The 22,097-nt window shown below is 43.2% G+C and overlaps 1 protein-coding gene across 3 annotated transcripts in view; it reads right to left on the reverse strand.

The window, feature by feature from the left end:
- ABR (ABR activator of RhoGEF and GTPase) overlaps positions 1–22,097 on the reverse strand; it is a 1,286,060-nt gene that overhangs the window by 750,771 nt on the left and 513,192 nt on the right. For all 3 annotated transcript variants that reach the window (XM_086955070.1, XM_086955071.1, XM_086955072.1), the window contains exon 2: positions 14,560–14,747. In XM_086955070.1, coding sequence (XP_086811196.1) covers positions 14,560–14,747 — 188 coding nt within the window. The remainder of the gene's footprint in view (positions 1–14,559; positions 14,748–22,097) is intronic.

Genomic DNA, 22,097 nt, shown 5'->3' on the forward strand with positions numbered 1-22,097 from the left:
TTTGAACTCCAATTTTAGCAGCCGAGTACGCGATGCAGCTCAGGCTGAACAGACAGGTAAAACAAGGACCAATAACACCTTCATGTGATCACACAAGCAATGCTTTCCGTTGTAACCGGCAATGGTCTACCAGCCCTTTCTAAACTCACCCTGGGACATTTAAAGAACTATCTAACTAATGTACTAACAGCTCGTGAGGATGGACATTCACTGCACAGGTCATTCTGATTAAGGTGCAACACAGGGCCTCGCCGGGAGGGGACACCTGAAAGGCAGTGCTCATCATGACTTTAGTCTTTACAACAGCCCTACAACATACGAAACACCTGCTCAGCATTATTCATACTCTATTAATAAACTTTGAGGATTTATATTCACCACCCAGCAGGTCTTTACACTGACAATACAGAAGATGATATTTATGGTGGTAAATTAAAAGCATGAATCTCCCTTAGTAGTGCAGAACGAAAGTGTATGTTTGAACAGAAAAAGGTAAGCATATCTGCCAAAGAAAATGCGAAGTTTGAGGACCCCCCCAGCCCCCATTGCAACTCGAGATGACAACACCCCCTTTAATTACGGATTCGATACACATTTTTTAAAAGATTTTAATGGTATGTTTTTGTTTCTATTTTAAATTCCGGCTACCAGGGCATCTTGAGTCTTTGTACGCAGCTTTAAGCGCTCACTTATACAATTAATTTCACTGTAATTTTGCAGGGTTGTGTGAAGTTGACGTGCTGTTCCCAAAACGTTTAGCTCAACAGCAAAGTCAAGAAAAGTGCAAGTTTCCCCCAACAGTGAACTTGCACTATAACTGGATGGTGAATAACGCACCTCTATCAACTCCAGTTTGAGATCTTTTGAATCCGAATAGTATGCTTCGATGGTGTGGAAATGAGTGAATGTAATATTATTTTATTATTTGTTTTATACTCCATGGACTTAACCTGTCTGCAGAGCAGCCTTATGTTATGTTATTGTTTATTTATTGAGAGCATGGCCAACTTGGGTTTTTGGCGGCAATAATGAAGTATTACTATCCAAAAATATGCCACATTATTTCACATAATTTGCCTTTTCTTCTTGCATATTTTCATTAACTCTGCTTCATAATTTGGCTCTAGCCACCGCATAATACTAGTGGCACTGACTAGACCATTCTGCAGCAGCCTATCCTACACTGGGTGTAATACAGTTTTAAAATGATTATTTATATAGTCACATTACAGTGCTTCTTGTTACAGGGTGGAAACTCACATATACACATGCCCCTTTTTCCCAACTTAGCCCACCAGGATTCAATTCTGTAACACTTTGGTCTGACACACAGACATCTGCAGTGATTGTATTACCCCCACTTGAGGTTTCAGAAGTATTAAATTGAAATTGTTTTAATTTAAGGTATGCGTTATTTTATATGCAGTTACCTGCAGGTGAAAAAATAGAACAAAATAGTTACAGAATATTTGTTTCTTTTTAATCATGTCTTTGGCCCCTGTCATGCACTTCAGCTGCTGCTTGTAAATGAAGACAGCCTGGAAACACTAAATAAAAAAAAATCCCCACTTGGAGGCCATTTTCATTTACCAATTCTTCCTGAGGCATCTGCGCTCCACTGGGAACATGGCCATGGCCACCCCAGGGGGCACGATCCACAGTTTGAAGGCTTCTGCTTTATGAGGTGGTCCCAGTTCATCAGGCCAAGCGCAAAGTTGGTCATAGTTTTTCCAATCGCCACATGTGAGTATTTCAATTTTGATCGCATTCAATTTTAGATGAATCCATATCACTCACTGATCAATGACTCTGATGCAACTGAAGATGTTTGAGTTTCCAATGTTTTTGTGCTTTCCAGTTGAAAAAGTATGTGTGTGTCATCTGCGTAGTTATAGAATGTGAGCTGAAATTCATTGATCATTGCCGGTAACCCTGTAGATGTTGAAAAGCATGGGCGACATGATAGACGCACACCTTTTGTGTAGTGAGAGCTACTTCTGGTCAGAGAAAATCGTCGTGAGCTACTAAACTTCAATCAACTCGTGCTTTTTTCCGAGACCTCCCACCCCCATTTTCATTGAAGTTAAGCCTATTTCTTCAGAGCCCATACTGTGGATTGAATACAATAACACTGAAACGAATGACTTTGGAGTTGTGCTGTTGGCAAAAAGCTTGAACGACCTTTCAATTATTAGCTTCTGTATAACACTGGTCTTGATGTGCCTTTGCTCCGACCTAGCCAATAGCTGGAAATGTAGGGCCATGACATGCCACATTACTGACATGTGGGACGTACGTCAAACTCACTGACACAACAGTGAGACAAAAACTAAAGCACAAGCCTCAACAGTGACACAACAAACTAAAGCAGAAGTCATGAAAGCAGAGGCGACTGGGACAAAAAAGAGGCCCCAGCACCAAATTAGAAGAAGCCCCATTAGCAAATCCAATAGCTAAAAAAAGTGGGCTACATGTGCAAAATAAGTAAAGACATGTTGTATAGCTCTGGAGGTGATTTAGTCTATTTGTGCTTGCAGCAGGCAATGTTTGGTAATATCAGAAAAATTAACAACAAAAACCAACCCACCAGGCAATAAAATCGGCCCACAAATAGCCAAAAAAGTTAACCACAGAGTAGCATTGGCACAGCCCAAAAAACAAGTTATGAAATGTACCGATCTGTCAGTCAAGCCTTTGGTAGGGCCTTGTTCACCTTTAGGCCATTCCAACTCCACTAGTCCCCTCTCGAGTGCAGTCCTAACATGGCGTTACTCCCACCACTATGTTCATACGTTTTTAACAATAGCCAATAATGTTGCACATTTAACAACTGTCGCCACTCGCCATATACAAAGTGCACATACAAACAGACATACTTTGCTTGCTCATGGCAGTGTTGTCAGGGCATCATATGTGATGACATGTTTCAAAACGACAGTTTTTATCCATTCATGTCAACTCTGTGTGTGTGATATAACCCATTGTAGATACTATCTTACCTGCTTCTCCGATCAAATATATAGGTGGCAGGCTGGAAAGACAGGTGGTCCGGTCGTTCACTACTACTTGCACCACCTGCAAACCTGCTCTGCACCAGCACTTGTTGCACACAAGGAAAAGCGCGGTGCCAGGGTGGGAAAGGCAGGGGGCACAGAGTTGTATGCTAATGTTGTGACCTCGCTCCTTGCAACTTAATTGGAGGCCTGCCTTAGTCACTAGTATCGACTACTACTACCACCTGTACTTCACTTTAAATCCCGAGGGTGTTCCATAACTTTTCATGTTCTTGCTTAAGAGCCATAATGGTTCTCCTAGGACGGTACACACCACATCACTCCCAGAGTGAGATGGAAGTCGTTGTCAAAGGGGCTGATACACTGCACCTCCAAAGGGAATACCATGCTGCTACATTTTAATTTTGCCATATATATATATATCTACAAACGGCTCCATTACTAAACCAAACATTTGTGGTGATAGGCAAGGGGACACCATTGTCTCGTTCCTCTGATAAAAATTAAGGGGGTTCATCCCATTACGCAGCATCCTTGCTTTTGGGTTATTTAATGTTCACCCTGATCCAATCGCTAACTAACCCGGCGCATTTAAACACCATACTACGCCAAAAGGGCTGCAGGGAGGCTCTTCCCCTACCTATGACTAACCTTTTGTAAAGGAGAAACCTTTTTTCTATCTATAATGCATTTGTCTACCTGGGACAAACCTGACAGGCCAAGCTCTGAGAAAACAAAATGCATTTATAGCAAGGTTCGTCGCTTACATTTCCAGTGATAATGGCGGTGTCTCTGTTAATCAGTAATCTGGGGCGATAAAACAGTGCACTTTCCAAACTTCGTTATGAAAGTAATGTCGGCCTCAGTCATCAGGTTTGTCCCAGGTAGACACAATGAACAGTGCGGCGCTAGTGAGGAAAAGGTAGGGAGCGCAGAATCAGTCACAAGAGCCACAAAGGAAGGAGAGGAACGTCATCCTCTTCGGCCCGCCCCAGCTAAACTCAAATCCAATCTGAGCAGCTGGTTTTGGTGAGAGCGGCAACTAAGCCTGAAAAAAGTCTGCTCTAAATCGCCCAGCAAACAACACTAAAGGGCCGCTACTTCCCTACCTACACCTACAGTACTTTGGGTGATTACAAAAATAAATAATGGACATGCTTAAAAAATAAACAATCTCTGTCCTCTTTATGTTATGTTAATTTTCTTGTCCTCTCTACAGCTGTTCGAAAATTTTACTGGCTACTGCTATATAATGTATGAAACCTTTTTGTCAGCTTCAGCTTCTTGTCTCCGAAAAAATACCAAGGGATCTTGGCCACTATTGGGGCACAGGTTCATCTGAAATTCAACCGTTTCTGTATTATCCATTCTAGGAACACGGCTCACAACAATAAGCAGACGCACTTATATTATTATACCCATTACGATTACCATATCGATCGCACAAGGTATTTGCTCATTGTTGACCGAACACCGCCTTACTAAAGTCCAATGGCTCATGATGACGGGATGCAGCACCACGCAGGGTCATTCACTCTTTACTTTTACATGGGGCCCAGGGCGAGCTCACACGGCGTACCTGCTGCGCTGGTGAGATATCAGATGGTGCGGGTCTCAGGAGTTCTCTACTGCTTGCGAGACCTGCAAACTAGCTGCTCCGCCCGGACACGCCTGCTGCAGCTGCGCACTGGCACCCGTCGCACTTGCACAATGAACAGTGCGGTGCCAGTGAATAATATGCAGGTGGCGCAGAAACAGTCACGAGATCCACAAAGGAAGGAGAGGAACATCATCCTATTGGGCCCACTCCAGCTAAGCCCAAAGCCAATCAGAGCAGCTGGTTAGAGTGAGGGCGGCAACGGAGCATGAAAAAAGCCTAAATAGCCCAAAACACTAAAGGGCTATTAAATTGAGCTGCAAGTGGCGCGAGCTACTCACAGGGTCTCGGCGAGCTACCGGTAGCTCGCGATCGACCTGTTGGAGACCTCTGTGATAGAGCCTTGAGGGCCCCTGCTTTTGTGAGGTGCGTTTTGGATGAGTAGGAGTGGGTATGGATGGTATTTGTCCTGTTTTGAAGGTAGAATGTGACGCAGTCGAGAACAGTCCCCTCTATGCCGGCTTCGTTGAGTCTTTGGATTAGTTTGCCACCACGAACTGTGTTAAAGGGCAGCTAAAAGATAAAAGAGAAATAGTGCAGCGACCCAGTTTCGGTCTACTTTGTTTTAAAGGTCATCCCAGATGGTGATAGGGCAGATTCTGTGCCTCTTCCTGGACAGCATCCTGTCTGGAAATCGCAAAGTATGGAGTTCTCATTATTGAACTGTGACATCTGGGTGAATGCTGCGCTTTCTATAAGTTACCCCAGGATAGGTCCATTTGAAATTGGTCAATAGTTATCTGGGTCATGCAGTTCCAGGTTTGTTTCCTTTACTAGTGGGCGTATGTATATATTTTTTTAATCTTCTGGAAAGACTTCTGTAGTTAAAGAGTTATTGATGATTGATCTGACTGGTGTGGCAGCACAGGTAGTTAAAAGAATGCTCGAAGATTTGTGGTCAATGAGGGTCAGAAGGGCAACAGGTCAGCCTGCTTGTTTTAATCAGATCCATAAATTCAGCTTCTGATAGCTGTTTAAAGGAATGCAGATGCTGGATTAGCCTACTCTTTGAGGGGATTGTTGGAAATTGGTTGGTACTGGTGGCTTTCCTTTGTTTTAATAAAGAATTAAAAATGTCTGCTTTGGTTGTGCAATGATTTGCCAGTTTGTCAGTAAATTCCCGAGAAACAGGATGAGTTTATTCTGGGCATTTAGGTGTAGGAAATTCAGTGAGAATTTTATAAAAAAAAATATTTTCACATTTAGTATTTTGAATTCTATGTGAATAATGCACTTTTTTGCTTTTTTGATTGTTGACTTGCATATTCTGTTAAGTTTGTGTAGGTTAAGTTTGTATTGATTTTTATTTGTTTTGAGCCAGGTGCGCTTCAGCTTTGCAATTTGTGGTTATATCTTTTTTTGTTCTGCGTTCATCTAAGGCGCATGTTTTCTTTTGGCCTGTTTCGTTGTTCTTAGTAGCATTAGGATATCAAAAGCATCCTGGAGGCACTCGTGTAGTTTTAGAACTGGATTTATTGTGTCTAGGTCTGTTGGATGTTAGTTAAGTTTCAAAGTATTTAACAATGAGTTTGTTCCACGGTTGATATGTGGTTGCATGTAAGGTGTCCTTAGGTGTGCTGATTCGTCATATTTTATGTTGGAAAGTTACCAGATGGTGGTCAGACCATGTGACTTGAGTAATCCATTGAAAGGTGACTGGTTCTGGATTTGCAAAAATGACATGTAGAATGTGTCCAGCGATGTGTGTGGGTTTGAGAATGATCTGTTGTAGTCTCAGTGGGTCTAGGCCAGTAATGATAGTCCTTAGATGGGGCATATTGAATTTGTCTAGCCATAAATTCGGGTCACCAGGATGCATAAGTTGGAGTGTGGTGTCATAAGGTTTGAAACAGTGTCTAGAAAGGTGTCTGGGAATATTGCATTGCTAGGTCGTGCCTGTAAAGAAGGAAGAAGTTACAGGAGGAAGTTGGTGTTTGTTGCATCTAGTGATGAGGGCCCACACAACTGTGTATGGAAATGTTGTCAACTTTGGTAAGTTTATTGTTTCTTTGGATATAACAGCTAAACTATCTCCTGTTTTACCTATGCAATTTTGTGTGCCAGTTTTATAGCCTGGAAGAACAGATTCATACAATACTGGAGAAACGTCTTCTCTCTACCATGATTCAGTTATGAAGAGTAAGTCAGGTTGTGTGTCAGTGAGTAGGCCGTTGATGTGGTGCTTGTTTTTAGAGCGTGATCGAGCATATATTAGTTGACAGACTAGAGATTGTGATTTGGTGGTGAAATGACTTTGTTCTCTAGAACAGTGAGTAGTATTTTTCGAACTTGTATCAAGTGTATTTTAGGTGTTTGTATTAACTGTGTCAGGATAGCAATAGTGTTTATCTATATCGTAATCCTCATTCAATGAGCTTAGAAGGCATTTTGTCTGGTGGCAAAAACGATGGCTGAAAGTGAGTTGGTGGGCTGTCTTGTTTTTGTAGAGTTGTCTGGTATGATAGACATGGAAATGTGGAGTTGTGAAGAGTGGTATGTTATTTATTTTGCTTGCATCCGTTTATGGTGAAAGATGTATGGGTTAGGGGTGGTGGATCATGTTTAAGACTTTAAATTGTACAAAGGATGAGATGCGGGTGAATGAATGTTGTTGTGTTGCGGTGTTTGTGGTAGGTGTTGGTGAAGACAGAATTTGTGAGTGAAGTTGGTTTAGGATTTGTATTATTTGTGTAGTCATGAGGGTGGTAGTGGGTGTTTGTTTCCATCCTGTGACAAAATGTCGCATGAAATTGTGTGTGAGATTTTGATGTGCTGGTGTGTGTTATGTTTTGTTTAATAGTGAGATGAGAAATTGATGTGAATTTCTGTAAAAGATTTGGGTGTAAAAGTACTGTTGGTAAGTGGAAGTCGAATGGCATGGGGTGGTGATGTCCATTAGAAGACAGTATTTGGTGTGTGAGAGGAGATGGACAGGGGTTGAGTGTTTGCATTAGATTTGATAGCGGGTAGAGGTAATATGTGTGGGGGAGTTTGGGTATGTGTTTTTGGTAAAAAGAGGAGAAGGGTGCTGTTGGTCGATGATATGAGAGAGCGCAGAGTATAGAGTTGGCGATGATAGAAAGGAGTCTGTTAGGAGCTGGTGCTTTGTATGAATAGAGTGTGTGTATGAAGGGATTAAGATTATGAATAATTTAGGTTTGTGTTGTGCTGGTGATGTGTGGATTTGATAGTAGTATAGAACAGAGTATAGAGTGAGGGTACCATGGTGTGACATTAGGGATAGAAGAGTGTACAGATGTGGTTTGTGGGATTTAGTAGTGGTTGTTGAGACACTGAAATGTGAATAGAGGTTTTTGTTGTAAATGAGTAGTGCGTGTCGGCTGAGACTGTGTTATCACGTTTGCGGAAGTGGATGGCTAAAGGTAGTTGCTGGTAAATGGAAAAAAGCACAGCATCTCTGGTGCTGGGCCCAACCAGGCCTGAACAGGCCCAAAAAGGCAGCTGCCTTTCTCATATCCACCATTAGCTGAGATGCCCAAAGGTTAACTAGCCCTAGTGATCAGGTGACACCTTTGGCTAATGGGAACCCTGGCCCTAAACCCTAGAACCAAGGTAGCCCTGGCCCTACTAACCAATCACAATCCTAGTATCCACAATCAATAAAAACACAAACCCAGAGCCCCAGGTCCAATAGAACCCCTTGCGTAAGGAACCAGTGAGAACACTAGCACTATCAGCCAATCAAGACTCAAACAATAAGCCCTAGGTCCAATAGAAACCCTAGCCCAAGGAACCAATCATACCCTAGCCCTATCAACCAATCAGAACTCAAACCCTAAGCCCAGAATGGTCACCGGAACTAGGAAATTCAAACAAATCTCTCCTGTATTCAGGGAACTTAAATGGCTCCCAATTAAATTGCAAGCCAGCTTCAGAACAGCCTGCCTCACGCGCAAAGCCCTGCACACAGGCAAACCAGAATACTTGTCCGCCAAACTCAAAAGGGCCGGCCAGTCCAGGAACCTCAGGAGCTCCAACAATCTGCTACTCATCCCGCTGAAAACTCGTAAGCAAAAAACAGCAGCCAAATCATTTGCTGGAAACGCCCCAAAAATCTGGAACTCCTCTGCCCCCACATCAGATGACCCCCTTGTTTCCAAAATTCAAGAACCTGCTCAAAGTCCTCTTCCTCGACCACTCTCGAGCGAACCGATAAGAGCCAAGGAATTACCTTAGCCGGCTCTCCATCTTACCATAATTTTGTGACTGTTGACACCGACTCGGATCAAGTAAACTTCTTGGACAACCGTCCTGTTTGAACAAGGAAACCTTTTGGATGTTCGTCTTGTTTGATCGGCACCTTACACACCCCTTTGCCCGATCTAAACCCAGCTTGAACCCTCATGTTCTACCATACTATTTGTACTATTTGCACATAATTGTACATGCTGTGTAATGCTCGGATACGCTCGGTTCCAGCGAGCGCTATATAAAACTCCTAAAATAAATACAAAAATTAATTAGTAAAGCAGAAACTGGTTTGCAGGGGAGCTGCTTCTGAGCACACAATCCCCTTGGATACAGACTGGTCCAATATGCACTTTGCAGGTCCTGTCACCCCTATAGGTAGGGCCCAAATTTAAATTGACTAAATCCTGCTTTTCACACACTTAAAAAACCTTGCTTTACTAGTCACAAACAAGTGCTACGCTCACTTTACAAACACAACGTTTAACCACAAAAAAGGCTAAGTACTCTCTTAAACACAAAAGGCTTGGAGTGTTGCCGTTTTTTTTTATTCTACGGGATTGGGTTGACCAGGTTTTCCTTCTAGAAGCTTTAGCACAATTTAGGGAAAACAATCTGAAATCATCCCTCAAATAAGACTGGGGACAGCCCATATTAGTTTGGTGAAAAATTGTAAACATCATATACCATATTAACAGGATGTATGTCAGTGAGGAAGCTGTTGGCCAAAGTATATGTTTAAATTATTCCTGCCATGGATTTGAAGAGGAACCCAAGTCAAAGCAAAAGCACTAAATAGGGTGTTTGCTATCACCTCACAGGCGTGCTGAAGAACCTCCCATGAGACCCATTAACTAATTAGAAAGGTCACTCCATCTGCAGAGAAATTGGTATCATAAGAAGGATAGGTAATATATTATTTTATCAACAACTGTTTCTGGAGAAATTGCTGAAAGCAGAGTTATTGTCTGACAAACTCATCACTGCAAAGGAAGAGCGATACTTTTGCTTCTCAAACTTCTAGCATGTGTGGTGTTTACTTGAATGTGGATGGAAAGAGGAAAGCCCTAGTATTAGTGCCAGTGTTGAGATTTTTATTAGCCAATGCTCATCTTTTCCACTAGAGGAATCCCTCATGTGTGAAATATGAGTGGAACCGGAAAGATTGCATGATATGATGTCACAGGAGAAAGCTAAGCTTTAACCACTGCCAGAATGCAACTGTCAGGAACTTAATCGACCTTTGTGAGTGATTTGGCCAGTGTCACTATGACCTGCTCCCATGCGAATCTGTGTGAAGTCAGAGAGCCAAAACGAGTACGATCAGTAAACAAGTGTTGGAGGAACAGGGGTTGCAACCCTTGCATCCAGATCAATGGGCTTATCTGCCTGTAGGTATGAGCCACTTTTAATCATATAAAACTGCCTGAATCCCAAAACGAAGTTGTTAACAGCCTGCAGTTCTAAATTGTTGCTGCTGATGAAATCCCTCAGCAGATGAAGTAGGTCCAAAATGAGTCTGCCACATGAAATTGATTGAGGCAGTCGGAGCACTTCTTGAAGATGGTGGTATGCAGGATATGTGATGAAGGCAAGATAGGGAGGTGATGGTAGAATATTATCCAATCAAAAGTAAAGGGTCAATGCGAGGCAGAACCCCACACACCGCAACTCTCATTTAACCCTTTTAAGACACTCAATATAAAAAACAAAAGCGTAGCGGACCATGCCAGAAGAAATGCATTCCTGTAGATGCCAAAATGAAGAATATTAGGAACGGATTTTACAGTGATATTTACACACTGAGGTGTAATGAGCTTTATCAGTGCAAAAGGATGATCAGAGTGGTACCCATTGTAAACAGTTATGGCAAAGATATTTGAAATCAACGTTCAAGTACTCTATGGCAGCAGGTTATACCCAACAGTCTTGAAGGACGGAGCTTATTTTCAGAGTACTAAAAGGGCTAATGGATGGAGAAGTAATGTCCGCCCACATACGTGCTCAGACCCAGTGATTCTTCTAGCCCAATCTCTAATGTTGTGACTGTTGTTTCAATAATGTGGTGCCAGATGTGGTGTTAACCGTTGACCGTCTGTGGTTGCTGCAGTTATCCCTTTCATGGGGGCAGCTATGGTTGTGACTATGGTCCTTGCTGGTATTTCAGCTCTGCCTCACCGCTACACTTGCAACGAGTGTAGTTGTTTGCTGCTGCTACAGTGATGGCTGTGCCAATAGAAGCTGTGATCCTTACTAGGTTGTATCTATGCTCTTTGCTGTAGTTCCTGCTGTGGTGACAATTGATAGCTGTAATCATTGCTATGGCTTATGGTTCCGGTTTTCCCTGTAGTGGCGGCAGCTATTGTCACTGGCCTTAGCTGTCATTACAGCTTTTGTGTGCTACTGGGGTGCCTGCTATGCTTACAGTTGTAGCAGCCATTGTTGCCGTTGTGGTAGCTGTTGTTATTATCACTGTCCCTGCTGTGGGCACAACTGTGGTCACTGCTGCTGTTGCTTTGTTAGCAGTTTTTGTTGGAGTTGGCCCTGCCATGTTATTAGCTGTAGTCCCTGCTGTTACAGCAGATATAGTTGCTGTAGTTATGGTGGCTGTTGCTGCTACTGACGTTGTAGTTGTTACTACTAAGGTTGCGGTTATTACTGTGGTCCCTGTTGTGGAGGCAGATATGGTTGCTGCTATGGTCCCTGCTATTATGGAAAAAGATGCTGCTGCGGTCTCTGTTCTGGTAAAAGCAGTTGTTTCTGCTGTTGTCACAGGTGTGGTGTGTGCTGTGTTCTTTGCTGAGGTTTCTCTGTGGTCAATGTTGTCTATGTCATGGAGGCAATTGTGGTTGCCATAATGCTCCCTGTTGTAACTGCTGCTGCCGCCAAGTTCCCATTTGTGGTAAAAGTTTCAGTTGTTCCCACTGTTGGAAATTGTCAATGTGTGTGCTCCTACTGAGGCTGCAATGGTGCAAACTGTGGTGGCAGCGGTGCTTACAGCCATTGGCTCTGTCGAGATGGCAGCTGTGGTCCCTGCTGTGCACTCTGATGCTTCAGCTCGTTATTGGGGGTGCAAAGGGACTCAAACAAAGTCTGTCTCTTTATATACGTTTTTGTTCAATGGATGATCTCTGGAAGACAGCTAAAACTAGACCAGGGGTCTCCAACCTTCGTTTTGCAATAATAACTACTTATGTTCAATGAAAATCATCCCAAGCCATTAATTAGTGCTATAACAGTGACCTAATCAGACAAAATTCCGTACGTGGCCACAATCGCACGATTATGAACATTGATCACCTGAGTTCATCAGGCATAGTTGTCAGCAGTAATGCTAAAAAGTCTTTGCCAATGTGGAATTCCTCTGGTTGTAATCCTTCACAGCCACAATGCTCATAGCACCAAGTCAATAATATCAGCAATATGTCTCATCAATGCTAAAAGATTTATCACTCAAATATCAGCTTTTAATATATTTTGGAAATGTATCTACTTTTCTCCAATCATCACCTGATGCGTTCTGAAAATGCACAAATGTCTGTCTTAAATACAAAATTTTACATTTTGATATACATATATTCATTCAACCAAGCAAAAGTTTCCAAATGCGTAGTCTGGGTTGCACACAGGACAGCTACAAATAGGTACTTGAAGAGGTATCAGCTGTTCATGAGCTACTCACTGGAGAAGCCAGAGCTAGACCTAAACAAATTGTGTTACTCTCTCTAGGAGACCTTATTCGATGAATGGCCTATCAGATTGTCAGTTACCATGAAGAGGCTAATAAACGGTGCAAAGTATCTCTACATACTCTTTTCAGTCTTTTTGGTTAGGACACCAGCTTTGGCTAACATCTAAAGCTATGTCATGCCCGATGGAAGGATACACCCTTGAGTTCAGATCCTGAAATATTTCCAGTTGCCCCAGCTACTTCTTCCTTCTGTACACAGCATCCACGGCAAAAGTATTTTCATTTACTCTGCAACAAAGTTTATGAATGTATTGATAATTATCCCTCTAAATATCTCCTGCAACCTGCTGATCTTAGAACACATTAGCATGGAGAGAATCATTTCCACAGAACTCCTCCAACGTTTGCAACAGTCTTCTTGACCATTCACATTAAATCCATCCTTGTCCTCATCTTTCAATAAAACCTTGAAATTATCCTGTCCTCGCCGTCTGGTGCCCAACACTACCAAGAACCAAGAACATAAAGAACAAAGACCAAGCAGATGGAATGAATGCACCTTGAAATCATTCAATTGATTCTATGCATAAGTCAAGTTTCTAAATGATCCATAAATATGTGTGAGCAGAACAACCAACTCAGCTGTGTTTTGTTTCACCAAGGAACTTACTAGGACAGTCAGTGAGCAATTACTGAGGATTTTTGTGGAGAAAACAGCACGGGACAATGCCGGATGCCTACATTCCATTGCAAATATATTTAGTAAATCATTTTAAACCAGTTTATCGTTTATTCACTCTAACAAAGCAGATGTTTTTTAATAACATCCAAATCCATTTAGTATATTTAGCATTTTAATGACAGCTCCCAGCAATATATGACCGACAGAGATGCACATCATCAGTAATGCAATAATTAATGTAAAATCTGCACTACACTCTGTCATTTCCTGTTACAAAATTGAGCCACTTATGCAGCAAGGTCCTTGTAAAGGGCTACTACAGGAGTCTAGCGGCCACGCTCTCTTCTTACTGCTGACTAACAGACTGGACTGCATGGCAAGCCAAGCCTCTTCCAGCAGCTGTTCACTCTAACGCATTGTCTACTACTCTAGACCAAGAACCCCTCCGACTTAAGGCCCTGCTCTTTCAACTGGTAGAAAAGAGCTCGAATGAGTGAGTACTGCCTATTTCTGCAATTTACTGAGACAGAAAACCCCTTCAAACAGCTTCACAGAACTTTTACTGGTCCGGAAACACCTCTCCAAAATAGACCCACACATATTTTTTTTACCAAGCACAAGAACATTGTCCATGTCTACAGAGGGATCATGCCAGCTGAGACCTAGGATTAAAACCAATTTGTGATTGGGATGAGGTGAATCCAAACTTCTTGCCAGTTTATCAGAAATCATACTAGCCTTTAGCAGCAGTACCTACCCACATAGCGCCAGCATCCTCTTAAATCCTGCATAAAAAATAACCTACTAACATCATGCAAGAAGCTCAACAAGTCGGAAATGTGCAGGATTTTCTACCAATTCTGTTATCACTGAAAAAAAAATGTGTTTTGCCATCCGAGCGACTGCAGGCCATGTGGAGAAAATAGTGGCAAGTTGATGATAAAACGACGCTTTTGGCACAGTTGCGACTATGCAATTGTCAAGAAGGATGGCAATCTATTTAATTTGCGATGGGGGCATAACTGTAGGAGGGAAAAGTAAGGCTTTTTTTATCTCAGGGGAAAAACAGCACCCTCTGGGTCATTCCGCCGTTGCTAGGCAGAGCTAGCAATGTTCACAAATAGAATGTATGAATTCGATTCTCCGAGCTTTTGGAAACCAAGGGGTTCATCTGAGTAAATAGTTTCAAAAGCCAAATGACTCAGATACAATGTATATTTAGCACAGGCACGAACACACATGTACATGTATTTCCTATTATGGAAGTGGGGTTACTCTTCCAGCTTTTAAGAAGATGCGCACTTACCCCAGGTAGCAGGACCTCTGATGGGGTGGGCGACACTCCCCCGTCGCCGCTGTCCTGGCTGCGGGCGCTGAGCTGCGGCGACATGGTGGGCGACTCGTCGATATAGGGCATGGTCTCCGAGCCTTCCTGCGCCAGCTTCTGCTCCTCGGGCCCATCTGCGTCGTAACCCTCGGGGCCGTAGTTGAAATCTGCGACGAGGAACAAGAGAGGTCCATGAGCGCCTTCGATGAACGCAGACAAGGAGGGACGGGAGGCAGGCGCCGGGCGCCGCTGGCGGGCAGACATGGTGCTTCTCTGGGGCAAAGGTGCCAAGCGCAGGTACAGGAAAAGATTTCAGAGAGACTGGGAGGGGGGGCAGGAGGGCAAGAAAAGAAGGAAAGTGGGTGAGGAAAGATGCAGAGGAAAGAGAGTGGCCAGACAAGTGTTGAAGACCAGCGAAGAAAATAAGGGGACAGTGTGAAAGAAATGTGTAGAGAAAAAGAGAAAAATTAGGAGAGTAAGGGGGTAGATGAGTGCAGGTGAAAGGGGTCGAAGTGGGATAAGAAAGAAGGCTAAGGAGAAAAGAAGACTCCTAGGGAAAAGAATCAGAGTATGAGATAGAGGATAGAAAAGAAGCCGGTGCAGAAGTGAGAGAAAGGTGTTAAGGGAGAGGCACGGGGAGAAAGAGACAGCTGAGGGGAAGAGAACGGCAAGGATGAATGAAGAGAGAAAAGGAATGAGTGTGAGGCCGAGAGGGCCCGGCGTCGAGCCCCAGCTCTCGGCACGACTCCCCACAGATCACCGGCTGCATTCACCACGCACTGAACATTTCGTTAGAGGTTGCTGGGAGCTACAGAGCATGAGAGGAAAAAAGCAATCCAGGCATTCCCACAAACGCAGCTCGGGAGACGGCTTTGGGTGGCGAGCGTCGCCACAGCCCACCATATGCCCTGCAAGCGATGTGCTAAGTTGAGGGGGCTCTGGCCCCGCACTATTCTGGTCCATGTCGCTCCCTCTCCCTTCGCGCTTCTCTCTCCACTGCTCTCTCCTTTCAAGCGTCTCTCTATATCTCGCTCCTTCTCTCCCTCCCCTCACGTGGTCAATGCATGGCAGCTTCGGCTGCTCGCGTGTGGCGTCACTTCCTGAGCTCAGCCCCCGGGCAGTGACGTCATCCACGTGGAACTTGTGTTCAGAGTCCTTCTTACAGTGGATGGGGGAGCCTTGCGTTAAACATTCTGACGGAGCAGCAGCCTGGTCTCAAACTGCAACACCCACACGATAATTATGCCTCAAGAAAAAAAAAATAAGCGAGGGAAAAGGAACCAGTCCTCCTGATTTAAAAATAGATACACTATTAAAAGTTAATTTTGCACCGACTCAAGGGCACAGAAAAATAATTGACAACCAAGCCAAGATAGGGAAGACAGACTATACGTTTTTCAGGGAATTAAATGTAACTTTTAAATGCAGCATTATCTGTGATAACGAAATTGCTTTCTAATAAGGACTAATAATAACCAAAATACATGCAAACTTTCCTCCCTTTGTATCATATACCTTCTCCAAAAACCAGGACATGTGATGAAACTTGCAGTGAAACTTTACAAGAAAAAAAGGCCAACCCCAGCAAATCCAGGACGCCAGGTCACGCCAACTATAATGAATTCACTTACTGCCTAAGAAGAACTAACAAGGGTATATTTCACAGCGTTTGAGACAGACTATATGTTAACAAGGGAAATACATTTTTTTAGAGCATGCACCATTTTGTTAAGCTTTAGGTAGCTAACAAAAGAGATTTCAGAGGTCACAAGTTGCCTTATAAGTGGAACACTGAGCCTTTTGGCACTCTTGTACTTGTAGTCTTGCACCTATAAAGGTAAAAACAGAGCTGAAAGTGCCAAAAGTAAATTATAAAACCAAGACTTGATAAGAGTACAGATGTGTCTACAACATATAACATGGAGAGATGCACAAGGATCCATAAAATATATATTTGCCTTTGCTGTACTATGCAACCAAAAATAAAATATTCAGGGCCTCTTTTTCAACATGAGTTAGCATTAAAGTTGAGCCTACATCCCACAATCTAAAAGAAAATAATTCAGTGTTTTAATTTAAAATCTCTCTCCGTCATTCCCAGATGTTGTGATAAACACAAGAGGACCGCTCACAAGCTTGGGTGTCAACTGAGGGTCTTCTCAGATTCTGACGTGCCCTTCTTTACATCCTGCAGTGTTGCTCCAATGATACTGTAGCACAGCAGGAGCAGGGCGGCTCCTCCACCTGAGCAGAGGAGCATCGCCCCACAAGCCCCAGAGATGAAAAATAAAACCGGAATAAAGTTATTACCGTTTTATTTTTGAGCTACCCGTCCTGAACTAAGTGTCAGGACGGGGCGGGGCCAGCGCTGCCGAATGGCAGCAGTAGAGTGTTATGCGCTTTAAAATGTGCATGTCTCCTTGACCAGCCGTCTTGGACTCGCCAGCCAGTCATGCGCATTTTAAAATCCTCTAATCTAGTTGTCTTAGATAACTGGGTTAGAGAAAGTAAAGGTCTACAATGCTCTTAAGAGCACTGAGAGGTCGCTCTATCCAATCCTGGCACTGCTTTCATGCTGTGAAAGCAGGGCCAGGATTGGGTAGTGCAGATTCCTGCTTTCGGGGATTCCAGAAGACGCCAGAGGGAGGAGGACGTTGCACTGCAAAGAAAGGAAAGTATGTTTATTTTATTATTTTTTGTTGTGTCCCCCGCACTCTTCACCCTCGGTATATGCCAGCCGCCACTGAGAAAGAGTGTCTTTAAAGCGAAAGTAAAAACAATTACGTCTAATGTGCTCGCTACCCGCTCTTCTCCCAAAAACCAGGACATTTGTCACTTTTAATTATCTGGGGAAATCTGTAAAGTCCTGTAACCCTAATAATTTGTTTTGTCAAACAAAGGGTCCGATGTACGAAAAGGTCAAGCCAAAAAGCATTTGTGTTTTTTGAACAACACCTGGATTCTGGCCAGACTTCATTGGTGGTGCAACTAATATCAGTCGTATCGTAAAATAGGAATTCACAGGAGGTGACAAATTCTTTACCCAAAGAATATTAAGTACACATGTGGCATTCTGCACCTCTCCTATCAAAAGCAAAAGTAGAGACCTGCGTCGGACAGTTGACCTCCAGTCCTGCATTTGTATTCCTGACAGATAATTAATTCTTTTTTTAAAAGAAGCCCTTGTCTCTTAAAGGGATAGGTGTCGTTTAAAAGAAAATAAATAAATAAATGAAATCACAATAATAATGACTTTGGTGTGGACTATGCTGTGGCCTTTAAACCACTTTTCCGCCGTGCTGGCAGTCACAATTACCAAAGGGAAGCCTTCTTATAGGGATATCTTTCCTGTTTGCAATTTAGATAGTACCCCAAGCAGGGACTGGTAAAAGACAACATGTATGTGACCGCAACCAGGGTCATAAAATCAGTGATGCATTACTTGCAACTAACAAAGAAGACTTATGCGCACCCTCCTTTTGGTGATTTGGAAAGAGTACAAAACAAAGGCCTTTTGCGAGTCTGAAAGTCTTTTCCAATTTAAAAAGGGGTTTGATATATTGTAATTTTTTTTGCAAATGCAGGCTCTAAATTTTGGCAAGTCACAGGGTTTGCGACTGCAACATGCCTTTGTACATTGAATCCTTATTTCTCTACAGTTCAATTCTATTGAAAAGGGAAAAAAGTATATTTAGACTCCAAAGTTTACTTTTATGTTTGGATTACATTTTCAACTTTTAAATTAATTCTCTAAAAATTCCAGGAGTACTTCCGGGATGCTGTGACAGTCCAGATTGCCAATCGCACATGCAACAAGCATTTGCAATGCAATAGGTCTCGCATTAGGAAAGAGAGCTATTGGTATTGTAAATGATACATTTTTTTTAATATGTGTTGGCTTTGAAAATATATAAATTAATAGCATCGTTATTCACAAAGCCAATAGCTTACACTTTCCTATTGCGTCCTATTGGCTATGGCAATGGTTGTTGGTAGCAAGCAAGGACAGTGCTGTTGTGGAGCTGAATGATGATGTGGTTGGGCTGAGTGATGTGGTGGTGTCCCAGAGTGATGTGGTGGTGTCCCAGAGTGATGTGGTGGTGTCCCAGAGTGATGTGGTGGTGTATTAGAGTGATGTGGTGGTGTCCTGGAGTGATGTGGTGGTGTCCCCGACTGATGTGGTGGTGTCCCCGACTGATGTGGTGGTGTCCCAGACTGATGTGGTGGTGTCCCCGACTGATGTGGTGGTGTTCCCGAGTGATGTGGTGGTGTTCCCGAGTGATGTGGTGGTGTCCCCGAGTGATGTGGTGGTGTCCCCGAATGATGTGGTGGTGTCCCCGAATGATCTGGTGGTGCCCCAGAGTGGTGCCCCTAAGTGATGTGGTGGTGCCCCTGAGTGATGTGGTGGTGCCCCTGAGTGATGTGGTGGTGTCCCTGAGTGATGTGGTGGTGTCCCCGAGTGATGTGGTGGTGTCCCCGAGTGATGTGGTGGTGTCCCCGAGTGATGTGGTGGTGTCCCTGTACATTTATGTAGTGTGGAATTATGTAGGTTGGGTTGGAATTGTTAGTTGTGGAATTGTGTGACTGGTAAATGTGTGGTGTGGAGTGGATGTGTGTAGTGGAATTATGTGACATAGTGTGCAGTGGCATTATATGGTTTGTAATTATGTGATTTTGAGTGTACTGGTATTATGTGTAGGTGGATTGTGAGTTGGAAAGTCTGGAAGGGCTGGGGCAGTATTAGCGGAATAGCAAAGCCTGCTTGACGTGCAACTGCCACTGTAAAAGGTGAAAACTGTGGTGCCTTCTAGTAAAAGTAAAAATTACATGTTGCCATTTCAGATACACTGTAAGGGCTGGGGACAGTGTCAGTGGCATGGGAAGCTCCTGCTTAAAGAGCAGCTCACGGCCAGTGCACCCGCGTAGCTAGGGGGGGCGGGGTGGGGGGACTGGGGCCAGGGGGGGCGGTCCGCCCCAGGCGGCACTATTTTGGGGGTGGCCAGGCGGCACCTCAGCAGTATCAGAATGAACACGAGAGTAATTCTCATTGGCAGCCAAAGTGCGTTGCGCAGTATAATTAAGCCTTATTAAGTGTGTTAATGCTACTGCATTGAACGCACCACCAGCACCTTATTTCAAAAGTGCACCTTCATGTTTGGGTCCCGGGCCGTCAATCTGGTAGCGCGCGAAAGCGCTACCAATGACGGCCCTGCAAACATTTATCATGCAGCAGAGCCCGCCTATGGCAGACTAGTAAACTGTTGTGTTCTTAACGCAATGTGCGCACCAACGCACGTGGTGACGTGCATGAATGCATCCAGTGACCTACACCTCAACAGACCTAGAGCGGAGCGAGGCAGAAAAGTGGAAGAAGTAATGGGGAGGCAATGAGGCAAGTTCCGTCGTGCTTTTATATTAACTGTATGTTGTTTGTGCTTTTGATAACAATACTTTAAACTGTACCGGGCGCGTCAGTATAGTAATCTGATTGTGCAATGTGTGTGTGGAGTTAATATGGAACAGCTTCCTAATCGCTTAAATGTGCATGTGTGGCGTTCGGTCAGTTTATTTCCAGGCTTCACTTTGAACTCTTATGGTAACAGACGCAGAGGTGTATGAAATAAGTGGCCAAATCACAGTTTGCAGTTTATATTTCCTGGTCCAGAAGCCTGGTGATAAAATCCTAGATCAATACATGTTGATTCCCAATTGGAACAAAATTGGCATTTAATACTGGTGTCAGTCCCTGACAAGAAAGTAGTCCGTTCATCCCTTTATCTGTAGGTACTGTTATTTTATAGTGGCGATCGGGGGATTGCCATAGTGAAAGGTCAGCCTAAATAAATAGGTAATGCTTCAAAAAGTCAAGCAAACACGTTAGGGCACTTAGGCTAACATATCTGAACATGGCAAACAAATTATTCACTTGACTTTGATAACCAGGTGAGTGAGTACGTGTTCTAGCATAGAACAAGCACATTTCACATAGAATCGCATCCAGCTTTTTTGGAAGTACATTAGTCCCTATGAAACGCGCCTGTTTGTGAACAAAGGAAACGGAAGTCATCCATGTGATAGCAAACATTTTTGTATTGGCACATAGCTGACAAGTGCCCCTATGGGTTGTGTAACACCCCCTGTCAGTCCTGGCATTTAGCTAACAGCACTTTTGCTGAAATTTGTAAGCTAATGAGTGTGATGGTGAAAGCGAAACAAGTTCAACAAGCATTTCCAATGCAATAGGTCTCGCATTGGTGGAAGTTTGAGGTATTGGCACTGCAAATAATAATGCAACGCCAATAACTCAAACTTTCAGTGAAGGGAGACCTATTGCATTGAAAATGCTTGTTGTAAATAGTATTTATTATTTGAAGGTATGAGGCTATTTTTTTTTTGCTGTTTTGAGTACATGGGGATTATTTCCAGAGACTAGTTTTCTACAGTGATAGTGGGTGGTCTGCCAAAAGCATTTGGATAGCGATTTGGTAGTTTTATATTTATATTTCTTTTTGCAGACTTGGGCCCTTATTGCCAGTGACCCCTGTTTGGTGAGATAACCTTAAACATGTGGAAGCGAAATCCACAATTCCTGGAATTTAGTGAGGGTGCAAATTTTATCGTGACAACCGGGCGCAACACCATCCCAACACCTATAATTGCGATCTCCAAACAAACGGTGTGTGTGTGCGTGCGTGCATGTGTGTGCCACTCACAAAAAGGGCCTCTGAGAGGATCAAGGGTTAGATGATGTCTTTACATTGACAGCGATTAGCGAAGTAGTAGATGTGGGTTGGATCACCATAATGAGGTCAGATGAGAAAAAAGTCATCAGGACAAGAGCCTTTTAAGAACCTAATGCTGCAGATGTCATAATTGTTGCAACTGGTTTAGAGTAGAAAATAAATGTTGGTCATTGTGTAGTCAATTGGCCCACGTGCTAGGAGGAACTGGAAAACTTTGTGGAAAAGTAAACTGACAAACACATGGGGTCCAAGTTATAGTTAGAGCGTCACACTTAGGTCCACATTACGAGTTGACCTTTAAATACTGATATGGGCATTAACTTTTGTTATGGTAAATCTGCTGGTATTTATTGCTGGATAATGCCTGGTTAATTCCAGAACATGAACATAGGGGCTGAATATGGAATCCTAATTTACTGGTACAGAATCAGAAATCAGCAACACAAACCCCTTATTATGATACAGTAGACAGCAGTTCAAGTTCAAGCGATATAATTTCCTCCAAGCCTGGTGCCCAAGTTAGGTAGATTTACTGTACCAAGGACGGAAGAATGTCAATATAAGTTGTGTCACATCTGATCAAGAGGTGTTATGGTCATATCTATAGAATTGTTTAATTTTTTTTTTAAAAAGTAATTGGGCATTTTTAACTTTGAATAGAAGTTAAAAACTTCTAATAAAGTATAGAAGAACCACAGAAAAAAAGTTCCACCACAAGTGAGGTGGGTTAGGACGCCAGAAATGTTCAATAGGACTGAGTGGGTGTTAGATGAT

This window comes from Lissotriton vulgaris, chromosome 2_1 (assembly GCF_964263255.1).
Source record: "Lissotriton vulgaris chromosome 2_1, aLisVul1.2, whole genome shotgun sequence".
In the NCBI taxonomy this organism is placed as follows: domain Eukaryota; kingdom Metazoa; phylum Chordata; class Amphibia; order Caudata; family Salamandridae; genus Lissotriton; species Lissotriton vulgaris.